Genomic DNA, 13,386 nt, shown 5'->3' with positions numbered 1-13,386 from the left:
ATAATTTTTAACTGAACAGTTTCTTACAAAATTGATCTACTATTCAAGGATTAATGAACTACTTTTGATTAAAATTCAGCAAGAGGCTTTAAACATTTTACCTATACACATTATGCATGAAACTTAGTGAATTCTTTGATGACAGAGAGGCTACAATATATACTAAATGTGTCACACATACTAAATGAGAGAGACAGCGTAGAAAGGGCCAAGCTTTTAGTCAGGAAGACTTTGATTCAAGTGCTTCTCTGATGCATAAAGGTTGCATTACCATGAGAAAGTGAAATAAACATGTCATTGTTCTAGGCAAGCCTCCAAAATTGAAGTCTTATACAAGTTACTGATACATATTGGTATTGGGAGTATTCATGGGGGATTTTCTCTTGCTGATGGGATAATCAAGGCAGACACTTTTTAAAATGAAGAATTTTTCAATCTTATCAGTTGTTTCTTGATAGTTCTTATTTAATGAAATATCATTTTCTATTTGCTTAATTTGTTTTGCTATCCATTTAAACTACGCAAACTTTTTTTATCACATTTGTTGAATTTTTAGACTGAATCTCTTTTTAAAGAATGTTAGAATTAGTTGCTATCAGTAGATTAAAAAGAAGGTGGTATGATTTATATCTCAGCTTACAATATGGCCTTAGAGACAGCCTTAAACTTTATTTATTCTCACATGAGGTCCCATTACCATGGGTAGCATTCTAGAACTTTTTGCTTCAAGTGGATGAATCACCTGTTTTGTTAGTGTCCTTTGGATCAATTCACTGGATAGTAGTTTGGAAAGGTAACCCAATTCATCTTTATTGTCACTGAAGATCAGTAATCACAAAGAGGAAATTTGGAGCTATGGGTTAGCAGATATTCCAAAGCAGTGGGCTAAGTAAGCAGGAATGAGGATGGGAAGCTTAAAGAGAGGTTCTCATTATTTATGCTGGGATCTCTTGAAATATGAGGATGCCTGGCTACTGAATCTGAAGACCTGGGTTTGAGCCATGGCTCTGAGACCACAGGTGAGTCATATTGTCTTTTGAGTCTCCATAGCCTCATGTGCAAAAGAAGCATGACGACAACAACTGTACACCAACTTCAAAACCTTACAGAAGCGTTCTGTAAACCCTAAAATACTAGAGCGATATGAGCGGTAGGAGCTGATGTCTAGTGTATAATCCGTTCTTACCCATAAAGAATGCTGATAGCTAAATTAAAGATTAGAGAACATATATTTAAGTCATGCTCCGATGATTATTTCAACATGAGAATACAAGATGGTCTATAAAGTCTCTTCTAAACTTCAAAGTTATAATGAAAACTGAAATCATATTAAAAGAAAAAAAAGGCTTTGATTTTTTTGACCGATTTTGTCTCCTAACCAGGGAGCCTCTGGCTTAAAATAAAAATAAATAAAATAAAATAAAATTTAAAATTAAAATAAAATAAAATTTAAAATTAAAATTAAAAGGAAAATGAAATAATATGGCTCATAATCATTTGGAGAAATGTTAACTTAGCTATGGCCTAATTTGTTAAATCAGAATTTCCCTGTCAAAAATGAACCTTGACTAAAATCAGAACTACATCTAGAGAGATATCTTCCTCAAGCAGTCCACAAGTTCTGGATAGGCCTATATAAAAGAGAACTACTCTGTATTAAAGATATGTCTGCATTTGTAATTTAGAAGAGAAACTGATCCTTTCTGTTCAGTTTTTGGAAAGGGTTACAGTGTGTCCACAGCTGGTCACCAACTCTACAGAACAGAATATTTATAGGCTAGTGATGCATCTCCTAGTTTACCTGATGGCTTCTGAGTCAATGTGCACAGGTGCAATTCTTTCCAAAAGAAATTTGACCATCTCAAGGAAAGGATTAGTTGGCTGTTTGGGGTTTGCTAGTTTCCGGGCTATTTCTCTCTGTTAAAAGGAAACAGTCATGACATAAACATAAAGTCAAATAAGAACTTACCCTATACACCAAAAGCATTTATATCTATAATTCAAATTCAGCAATTATAACCATATAGAGTAAGTCCTTTACTAAATTTCTACTCTGACATGCATGTCCATCATGGTTGGAGGTAACCTTGGCAGGGGGTCTTAAAAAAAGTTTACCTACTATAATCACAATTAAAAGTCCAATAATTTCCTTAGAAGAACAGACAGTACAGTTGAATAAATGCAGAAAAAGTTATTTATATAATGGTCTTTTTTTCTAAAACTTTTAGCAATTTAAAATAAACAACTAAGGTTTTAAAGTCAGATCAGGACATGCATGGCTGGAGGCTGAAGATACCAGTATTTTAAAAACGTGTTTTGTTTGTTACTATGGAATCAATATAATTCTTGTATTGTTTTAAAGAATATATGGGTTTGTACATAAAACATATTTCAAAAAGTTATATTAAAGATAAGAACCATTTTTACACTGAAACTAGGCAAAAGGGATTATGCAATTTGGAACAAAAACATCTAGTATTCTTTGGAAATCAAGCAGTTTAAAAGCATAGAAGGCTCTGATTTAATTGTATCCCTAATAACATTTCACAAATTTAAGGTTTACTAGAAACTATAACTCCTAACTCCTAGTCTCATATTATTATTACTATTCTCATGTGATAGTTACAAATAGAATTTATACATTAGCTGTTGTAAAGTAAATGGATATATGTATGCATATCTAGTCTTTTTCCTCAAGGAACATAAATCTATTTCATTCTCTATAATATGAGAACTTGACAACCACTAACATCAAACGTCAAAAGCAACATATTTTACTTCTTTATACAAAATACCACAAACTGAACATATAAAATCTGCCCCCTCATATATTTCATCATCTCCATTCTGATAAAACAGATACTTTCCTGGAATTGATTCTCAACTTCAAAGGTACTATGTACAAAAGAGGTTTTTTGGAACCTGTATAAAATGAAGTTGGAGAATGGAATTGAATATACTCCTTTAGCTTTAGCTCAAGTCTTTCCATGGGGAATTTGCTTATTAAGATGTACTACCCTTTTTTCCCATTAGGATACAAAAAAATTTAAACTAAAGGAGAATAAGTATACATTTGCATAGTTTCTACAGGTTGGGATATGTGAAGGGACCAAGGGAATATTTTGTCTTCTCCTAGATCTCCTTATACTAGTCAGTTATTTTGTGTCTTTCTTTCTTTTCCTTGGCTACAGTAGCAGAAAGACAGCTGTACTTTAAATGAGACATCAGAGTTCAAATCCCACTGATGCGAACCAGATATGTGGCATCAAGGAAACATAACCGAACATCAGTTACAATTCCATCTAGATTTACAATATTCTACTTACAAAATAGGAGTGTTGGAAAGAAGGTTATGGAAATTGGAAATATTATTATCTAATGGTGAAGAGTATTAATAATTGCCAAGCAATAGGCCTGGGAAGTGGACAAAATATTAAGCACCAGAAAGTATAATACAAGTACAAGACTACAGGGAGACACCAGAGTTGTGATGGCAAAGTGAGCTATGAATACAGCAACTTTCAATTACTTCTTTTCCACAAACATGAAATTTAAAAGGAAACCCTAAATATAAGCACCAGATTTCCATCCCTCTGTATTTGCTATTGTCAATGTCCTGGCACACACTGGTCCCTTCTTACATAGTCTCATTTAAAATATTTTCACGAGATGTAGTATTTCTCAGGAAGGGAACTAGAAGAAAGGTACACAAGAGTGTCTGGCAAGATATGTTCTTATGAACTTTGCTGCTGATTATTGTGTAATTGAGCCATTCCCATATGCCAACAATCTGTGATCTCACTAACATGAGTATTCCTTATAATTCAAATTTCAACCATTTCTGGAATTCTTATCTGTGTCCTTCCAATAAGATCATATATAGGAGGGTCACCCAATATCAGGTGTGTTCCTTGAATTCTTTTGATATCATCATAAAGATACCTTTGTCACACATAAGCTGTCCAATAGTTACACTTTGCTTTTGTGGAACACATGAGCAGCATATTTTCATTTTTTGTAATATATTTCTCTGATGCTATCATTTAAACCACTTCTCCTTCATGATTCCTTCAGTGCACCGTATTAACACCCAGCTCATGCCCATCATGTACCTCTTGATTGCCTTTTGGGTTATCCTCAAGGCAGCATGCAGTTGTGGATATGACAGTGGACTTGGAGTCAGTAAGAACTGGATTCAAATCCAGCTTCATACACTCAAAATCTATTTGGCCCTAGGTAACTTGACTTAACTTCCCTGGGCTGGCCTAAGTTTTCTCATCTGGAAAATGATCGCGCCAGACTCAAAGGTTTCTACAGTAGGAGCAACATCCCAACCCCTCTGTCCATGCAAGTTAGGCTGGCTTTATTTTAAAAGGTATTGAGACATTACTTGAGACTTGGTTGGCTCAGGGGACTGAAGGCTCAAACTGCTGTCACTGCTTTTTCATCACCCAAGTACAAAGCATCCCAAAGAAGTTCCAGGGGCTCTGGAGGCTTGGCAGGTGGATAGCAATGAGTAAGTCAGGCAAGCTTTGTTATGCTGAGTCAGCTCAAGGTGTCCCTGATGCCTATCCTTCTACTGTTATAGTTAAGTAAATCTCTTTTCTGTTAACTGTTAACTGTTAAGTGTACAGTATTTAACCTAAATTAGTAAGGTACTTCCTTGAGTGCAGTTCAGCCTAGAACAGCCTCAAAGTTCTCTTCCTGATCTAAATCTATGATGGTATGATATGAAGAATGTCTACTGTGATAATGTATATTTGTGTATGTCTCTTGTCCCTTGATTAATGTAGAATTAAGGGAAAATAGCACGTAAAGCATCTCTGACCATGCATTCGTGTGATCTTGACTATAAGTGGGAGAACATAAGGTATTCAGGACACCAAAATGATAAATTTATCCAACAGTAAATTGCTTCTTCTTCTTCTTTTCCCACTGAAATGCTTTGGTCCTTAATGCTTAACAACAACAACAACAAGTTGCAGAGATACAGAAACTAAGAACTCTAGAGTCCAGGGCCATAGTTCAACATCTTATTTTCTCAAAGAATCTTGGGAGAGGTACTGAAATAACTCCAGAGAAGCTAGTTACTGGCAGAATTAGGAATAATACTAATGTACAATGCTTTTGCCATTGACTACATTGTTTTGCCACTGTCCTTATATCACTGCTTCCATTCTGAGAGCTTACTAAATGGATATGCTCTCTGTGGTTCTACTAGTCAGTCACCCTGAAAATTTTCATTAATTAAAAAAGAGTTTAGGCACAAAGTGGGCTTCTGCTTTGCATCTGAATTTAGGATTTGGAAATTTGTAGATTACTGGCCTCATTCTAAGTAGAATTATCCTCTGGTGTCCTCTTTCCATCAATCATACCTCTATTTATCTCACCTTCAGCATACATCTGAGTCTTCTTTCTTTGCCTCCCTATTCTTTCCAAATCTCCCTGTAAGTACTAGTTACAGTTTTGGGATATGTTGTTGTGATCTTCCCTGGAGCTGGTCCCTGGAGACATCTGGAAAGTGTATCAATTTTAAAATGTTTTCGACAAATCACCAAACTGGGTTTTTGTCAGAGACTTAAAAATCAAACTGAACAGCTTCACGCCTGTAACCAGAGTAACTTCAACCAAGAACAATTCTATATCTACAATAACCAAATAAAAAAGGATTCAAGGGCAGTACTCAGAAATAGTTATGACACTATCATAACACTTTTATACAGCACTTGGGTTTTCAAAGGGCTTTCCTCACAACAACCCTGACTCTATCATCCTCTGAAAATTCTAGTCTTCCTCACTTGTCAATCCTTTCTAATAGACATTACAATTTATCCCTCAACCCAACTGCCCTTTCCAGTGTCACCAATGATTGCTAATGACTTTTTAAAAGTCCTCATTCTCCTTGACTTCTACAGCATTTGCTAGTTTATTATCTATACCACATCTCTGAACTGTGAGTGTTCCCTAAAGTTCTGTCCAGGAGCTCTGCTGTCCTGTCTATGTAACCACTCACTCAGTGACCTTATCCATTCTCATATATTTACTTATCCTTTCAATACAGACAATTCCCAAAACTATGTATTTACTTCCAGTTTTTCTCCTGAGCTCCAATCTCATATCTTTAACTGTCTATCCGACATTTCAAACTAAATGTCCTGAAGGCAACTCAAATTAAACATGAACTCATTTTCTCCCCCCCCCAAACTCCCCTCTCTTCCTAACTTCCCTATTTTGGTTGAGGGCACCACCATTTTCCAAGTCACCCATGTTTTCAGCCTAGGTGTCATCCTTGACTTTTCACTATCCCTCATGCCACATATCCTGTCACTTTACATGCACTGTCTCTCTTGAATTTCTCATTTCTCTGTCCCTTATCTCTCCATCCCTTGTTGCCTAGACCAGGGAAGGGGAACCTGTGGCCTCAAGGCCACAAGTGGCCCTCTAGGTCCTCAACTGTAGCCAAACTTCACAGAACAAATCTCCTTAATAAAAGGATTTGTTCTATAAAACCTGGATTCAGTAAAAAGGCCACATCCTCCCTACCCCAGCCTGGATTATAACACCCACTTCAGTGACTTGCCAGCCACAATTCTCTCACTTCCCATACACGTTATCCACAGCTACCAAGTAATGTTTATGAAGTACAGATATAATGCCACTCTGGTACCCGATCTGAATTGTCAGAGGAAATTTCCTCCCATAAAAGTTACTTATACCAATGAAACCACAGCAATATTCCCTATCCATATCTTTTATGTGAGTAACAAAACAGCCCATTCCGCGTTCACATCCACTCCTAGGACTCAGAAGCCTAGAATCTGTTGGAGCACCAGTAATGACAAAGGCCCCAGCTTATGAAATGTAATAACTCAGATAATTAGAGTTATATATTTACGTGATCACTGTAAGAAAATATTACATACAAGCGTTCCTAAGAAACAAACTTTTATGAATTGTTCTAGGTAAAGTTAAAGGTAAAAACAATATTGACTAACCACACAGACATCTGCCTGTTTACATGAACATGTAGGGCTGATCAGAAGTTCTAACTGAGACCGAAGTTTTTCATCATCGCCAAGGACCTGATTGAACTTTTTCACAAAATCTTGTGCTTTTCCAGGGTCAGGCAAATTCTCTATAAAATCAAATAAAATTCAAATATTGAATTAGTCACTAATGCAGGTTTGCAAACAAGCACCAATTTAAAAAAAATTCCCATATCCCTAGAATTGTATTGGTAATAAAATTATTGAAAAAAAGCATTATGCTTTTGTTTCTTTTCCTTAGATCGACAATCATCTCCAAGGAATAGGTGAGTGTTATATGCCTAATTACACTTAAAAATGTATTAAATGTTTTATTTTCCATTAGTATCACTATATTACTAATATTAATAGTGATCAACCAAGTAAATGGAAACACTTACTTGCTATGGTCATCAGCTTTCCAAACATGGCAGAACTGTTAGCTTCTGACTGAAATAAAACAAATAATCAGCTATATATATATCCAATAGATTTTCATGAGAAAAATAAAACACTCAATTTTGTTAATTCCTGAGAAAATGAAAGTGACTACCCCTGGGACAAAACATTAATACTGGTGTATAGACTCTAATCATCTACTTTTTAAGAGAAAATTCAAAGTGATGAAATGGAAAAGAATATAACAGTCACCTTTTTGTGACAGGTTCTAATTAAATGTTCCTAAAACACAATTTGGGGCAGCTAGATAGCTCAGTGGACAAAGCACCGGGCCTGGAGTCAGGGAGACCTGAGTTCAAATGTGACCTCAGACACTTACTAAATGTGTAACCCTGGGAAAGTCACTTAAGTTCTGTCTGCCTTAATCCACTGGAGAAGGAAATGGCAAACTAATCCAGTATCCTTGCCAAGAAAACCCCAGGAACAGTGTAGTCCATGGAGTCATGAAGAGTCAGACACAGCTAATGACTGAACAGCAACAAAAACACAATTACAATGGAGAAATAATGAGAATGGATTATGATGGTTAACTCAGGACACTTTGGAGATAGTCTTGGAAGACCAGAAAATGAAGAAGTTGAGAACAAGCAGTTAATTAACTTTCAAATAAATGACAACTTAAAAAGAAACAATATTTAAATCATAAAATAATTAGCAAAGCTTATTGCTCAACTACGTGCTACAGAAAACATGCAACACACTGGAAAGGAGAAAGAATTTCTCTTTTCCTCCAGCAGTCTTATTAACGTTCTACTTATAATTTCTATCCTCCCCCTCCAAAACGCTATGTATTTTGTTAATGTAATGAAAAACATATATTGCTTTTAAAGTGCTTACAATGTTACAACTGGAATCAGATGCTTTTAGAGTATTTTCTTAATAGAAAAAACCACCATCTGCTCTTTAGATAGAGCACTGTAGCACTTCTAAAATGGTGCAACAAAGTAGACTAACCTAGGGCCCAAGAAAGGTTAAATATATGAAACATATTATATATTATTCCTCTTCCTACACTTTACAACTCAAACTAACTGGCCTTGTCTTTGTCTACATACATAACGCTCCACTTCTTCTTTGTATACCTTTGTACTGGCAAAAAAAAATAACACCTCCCAATTTCACTCCATAGAATCCCTCTTTTCTATAAGATGGAATTCACCCATCACCTTATATAAGAGGCCCTTCCTGATCTATTGACAGCAGGTATTTGTCATGCATTTAAATACTTTGTATTTATATGTATGTAGTCTCTATATTTATTCTTTATGTACTTATTTACTTGTCTCTTTAATTACAATGTAATCTCCTTGAGGATAGGAATTTTCTTCATTCTTTGTATCTACATTTCCCTAGCAGTTTGCATATAACAGGCACTTAATACTTGCTGACTGATTCCAAAGGTAAGTTCAGTTATCTTCTACATTATTTTCATGTATAATATATTATAATATTTGAAAAGAGGAAATTCAGGAACGTTACACCTTAGCTTGCTAATTTAAATACCTGATTAGACAGAACACAGTATTTCTCTAAAAGTGTTTGTGTTGATTTAAAAAATATCTATTATAGAAACCATAATGCTTGAAATATGAGACAGCATGGTACAGTGGAAACAATGCTAGGTTTGGAGTGAGAGGACATGGGTCCAAATCTTGGCTTTGCCACCAGTTATCTTTCTATAATACCACTTCCAGCTCTGATTTTATGGCCTCATGATCTTCACTTCAGGAAAACAAAGATCTGAGAGGCGTCTTCTTCTTTCTATGAATATATGGATATACAATAACTGAATGACTTTTCACTAATAAAGGCGTGCTTGCCATGCCCCTCCCCACCTCCTAACCCTTTCACCAAACGAACTCACAGCCGGCTGTTTGTGCAAATCCAGTAACTCCCGCACGTGACTCCTGAGTAGATTCTGGCACTTCCACATTTCATTGAGTGCCCTGTAAACACAGGTTCAAATTGGGAAAAAGTGTGCTGCACCAAAACAAAGTTATCAAACTCTATCATCCTTCTCTGATAGGTATGTCTATCTCATAAATGTATCTACTTCTTTTAATCTTTCAAAAACCTGAAGCAACATCAAATTTGATTTATATTCACTCTACTTAAAGAATTCCTTCAAATGAAGTTTAATCAAAATAAGAATTTGGTAAATTATTCTCTTAAGAAATCAGTATTATAAATAGGACAACATCTAAATAAAGTCGTAAATTAGTGAGAGTTTGTTTTCAGTGTTCTTAGCCTCCTTGTTCTGAGCTATTTTCTGCCCTTTACTGAAACACTCTGGTGTTAGTACTACTGTATCATGTACTAGGTTCCACTGCAAATCTGATTTTATGTAATTCATCCATGAGTAAAAGATAAAGGCAATGTTTAAGTCTCCCGTGAGCATATGTATTTTAATGGTGATTAAAGTCTTACAATAAAAAGAAAAATTTCCAAGAGTAAAATTTTAGGCCTGAACCACTGAAAATCATGTAACGTCTATTTGGACCATGTCGCCTTCCCCCCAAATTACACTGTATAGGCTTACTCTGTTTATAATCACGGGCTATTACTGGTTATAAACTGATGTGCCAAACTTTGCAAAAACAGCAAATATTTAACTGATTTCACCAAATGAGCTATAAAAAGTAAATGTTTATTCAAAAGAAAGATGAAATAATTTCATAAAATGTTTCAAAGATACTCTATTTTATTATGAACTTACTTTACAGCATTTGGATCCAAGCTGGCATACAAATAATATAAACATTTCATTCTTTCTTCTGTTTCAAGATTGTGAGGGACAAGGTACTGAGCAAAGATTTTCTCTACCAACAATCTGTGAAAGGAAGAAATGAAATGAAATTACAATTCCGAACTTTCATAAAGAGTCACCGGATTTTTAAGGAACTTTTTCACACAGAGCCAACATGTCTGCTGGTGACTTCTATATCCACGTAAATGACTAATTCTTTCATCAAAATGACCATATCAATTGATTTACAGTTGTACTAGCATCTTGAAGAACCAGATGCTATTTGTGCTTTTTCTTCTCTCAGGAGATCAGTCATGCCACATTCTTTGAAGCTATACCTTGAGCTTTTGTACTCATTTTACTTCTCAGATTAGTAAGGCAAATCAATCCGATTTCAGTTCTTTTCCTAAGTGACTGTACAGTCTCAATGAGGATATTCCACTTAGTATTGCTGCATGAATTTATATTCGATCTGGTAGGCACTCTATCTCTGTAATTCTCCATAATACAATAAGCTTGTCTTTAATGCTATACCAATACCACTTTAGCCACCTTAGGTTATTCTATATTCAAGTTAATGAGAGTGGAAATCACGAATATTTCAGTGTAGATCAAATATTCTATCCCAAATGAGATTTCTATAACAGAATAACAAAAAAAAATCAGAGAAATTTCTGAATTAACTAGCTAATTTAATTATTAAAACAACAGTTTCACCAGGGGTGGTTGGTGCATGCCTTGTATTCCCTGCTACTAGGGAGACTGAGGCTGGTGGATCACTTGAGCTACAGTAGGGCTAAAGCTGATCAAGTATCTGCACTAAACTCTGGCACTCATATGGTCTGCTCTCAGGAAAAGAAGTCTACCAGGCTGGTTAAGCCTTGAAGTGCAAATTGGCCCAAGTTAGAAAAGAAACAGGTCAAAGCTTCCATGGGCAAGCCAGGAAAAGGAGAGAAAAGATAGTGGGAGGCGGAAAGGGAGAGAGAGGGGGAGACAGAGAGACAGAAAGGAAGGGGAGGGGGGAGGGGAAGAGAGAGGAGGAGAGAGAGAAATAATCAGTCTTCCACAGTGGAAGACAGAATAACATTTGGAAAATGAAGACTGCAGTGATTACCTCTTCTAAGGCTTTACTAGTTTATGGGGAAAGTAATATTCTTTTATCTAAACTCAAAGTATTTAAGTGAAGGAACATGGCTTTTTTTTTATTATCATGACAAATTTTAAATTTGAAAAATTTAGCCACTACTACTGTTTGATAAATCAACTTGCACTGGCTTAGCATTTTAATGATGAAAATACTTTTATATACCATTATGGGAAAACAGTAGACTCACTTGTCATCAATGCTGTTTTGATAATATATGTGCAAAAGTTTATCCTTTATCCAGCTCACTTTCTCAGCAGCTTCCCTTCCAGCTTCTGCATGAAGACAGTACTTCTTATAAAGTTGGGCAAGGCCCATCATAGCTTCTTTTCGAACTCTCCACTGGAAAAAAAAAATTTTCCTCGGTAAGTTTTAATTAAATATTACAAAGTATATTGACAAGAGGGGCAAATATTAAGTTGAAGGTGGCCTTAACAACAGATACTACGTAAAGGAACTATTCCCGTTTTCAGCAGCGAAAAGAAGAGTATATTTCCCCATAGGTTTTTTGAGACAGGCACAGAACCCCAGTGGAAACTCATAAATTATTTTAGGGTCACGCAACAGTGTTACACTAAAGGCTAGCTATAGTATACTAAACTGAACTAATCATCGATGTATATATATTCTACAAGGTGAACCTTCTACCTGATGACTAGTATCTAAATCAATGACATGACTAATTACTTTATAATCGACTGTTCTTTAATAATTTTGGGGGGAAAAACCCAACAACAATTTAGAAACCTATGTGATCAGATCATGCTAATGGTGACCAATGAAACAAATGTCCACACTGGGATAAATATTATTACATTATTTTATTATCTACCTTGGTGATATCATATTATAGAGAATTTTCCAGAGTATTTCAATCAATTCTATGGAAAAGAGGAAACAATATTCTATTTCAAATTTGTTGTGTCACTTTAAAGGGACACCTTTGACAAAGATTTATTACATTTTGCCGAGTTAAGTATGTCATACTCTTATACAACTGTAAGCTCTTTGAGGAAGGGGTCAGCTTCTCATTTTCAGTTGTGTATCAATTACATACAGCAAGAACTCAATAAAAAATTTGCTGAAGTAAAACGAAATCGCGACAAATCAACTGGGGTTCTGATCAAATGTTTAACCTACTCTATAAAAGAAAGGGCCATCATTTGAAGTGTATTAATCCTTTCCTACATTCTTTTGGAAAATATCTTTAAAAAATTTTTATGGAAGACATTTTGGTCATAAAATAATCAAAATTTACTACCAAGTGTACTAGAATAAGAGATGGAAGTAACTAATGCTTCATCTCCTACATAAAGTCTTTCCTGATCTTATTAGGTGCCAGTGACCCCCCCCAAAAAATTTCCTAGTTTAGCTTGGATTCTTATAGTCTAGCCATTGCTCACAGGTGCTCCGATTCCTTAAGATCTGGCCAGTATGGCAGATCTTTAATAAACCTTGTCTTTGGCTGAAAAAAGGCTTGGGTCAAATTCCAAACACAGCTAAGAATATTTTATCTTGTCATATCCAGGCCCTGCAGTTTTTTCTGTCAGATTTGTGTCTTCCCTGACCAGGAATAACTGCCAAATCCCAAATTCTTGTCCAGCCAAGACTGCAAGGTACATGAGCCTTCCCGTCTCCCTAATTCCTTTCTTGCTCTGTGGTTGGGAGGTGATTTCCAAGCACCTAGCAAGGCTTGGCTTGGAAGTGTCTTTTGAGCCTGAACTCTCAGGTACAGTTTCTATGATTTTTTCTTCCTTTCCCTTCCCACCACCAAAAGCATACTTGCTTTAATTAAAAATAAAATAAAAACGCAACTACCTAGTTCATATTGCCTATGTACGCACACACATATGTGTCCTCAAATAGGAGAAAATCACTTTAGGGGCAAGAACAATTTCAATTTGTTTTTCAATCTCCAGCACTTTACTGCCTGGCATGCAATAAGTATTTAATAAATGCTTGCTGATCATGTAGTTCAGCTTACATTAATACAAACAGATGACATTTATAGT

At 35.5% G+C, this 13,386-nt stretch overlaps 1 protein-coding gene across 1 annotated transcript in view; it reads right to left on the bottom strand.

The window, feature by feature from the left end:
• The window catches only part of PDS5A (PDS5 cohesin associated factor A), a 167,383-nt gene that overhangs the window by 51,792 nt on the left and 102,205 nt on the right, over positions 1 to 13,386 (bottom strand). The window contains 6 exon segments of the mRNA XM_020993352.1: positions 1,802 to 1,917; positions 6,996 to 7,135; positions 7,427 to 7,475; positions 9,349 to 9,430; positions 10,201 to 10,314; positions 11,565 to 11,716. Of these exon segments, the coding sequence (XP_020849011.1) occupies positions 1,802 to 1,917; positions 6,996 to 7,135; positions 7,427 to 7,475; positions 9,349 to 9,430; positions 10,201 to 10,314; positions 11,565 to 11,716 (653 nt within the window).

Source organism: Phascolarctos cinereus, unplaced genomic scaffold (assembly GCF_003287225.1).
Source record: "Phascolarctos cinereus isolate Bilbo 61053 unplaced genomic scaffold, phaCin_HiC Scaffold_9;HRSCAF=440, whole genome shotgun sequence".
In the NCBI taxonomy this organism is placed as follows: domain Eukaryota; kingdom Metazoa; phylum Chordata; class Mammalia; order Diprotodontia; family Phascolarctidae; genus Phascolarctos; species Phascolarctos cinereus.
Note: the sequence above shows the minus strand (reverse complement) of the source record. Positions and strands in the feature narration are given on the sequence as shown.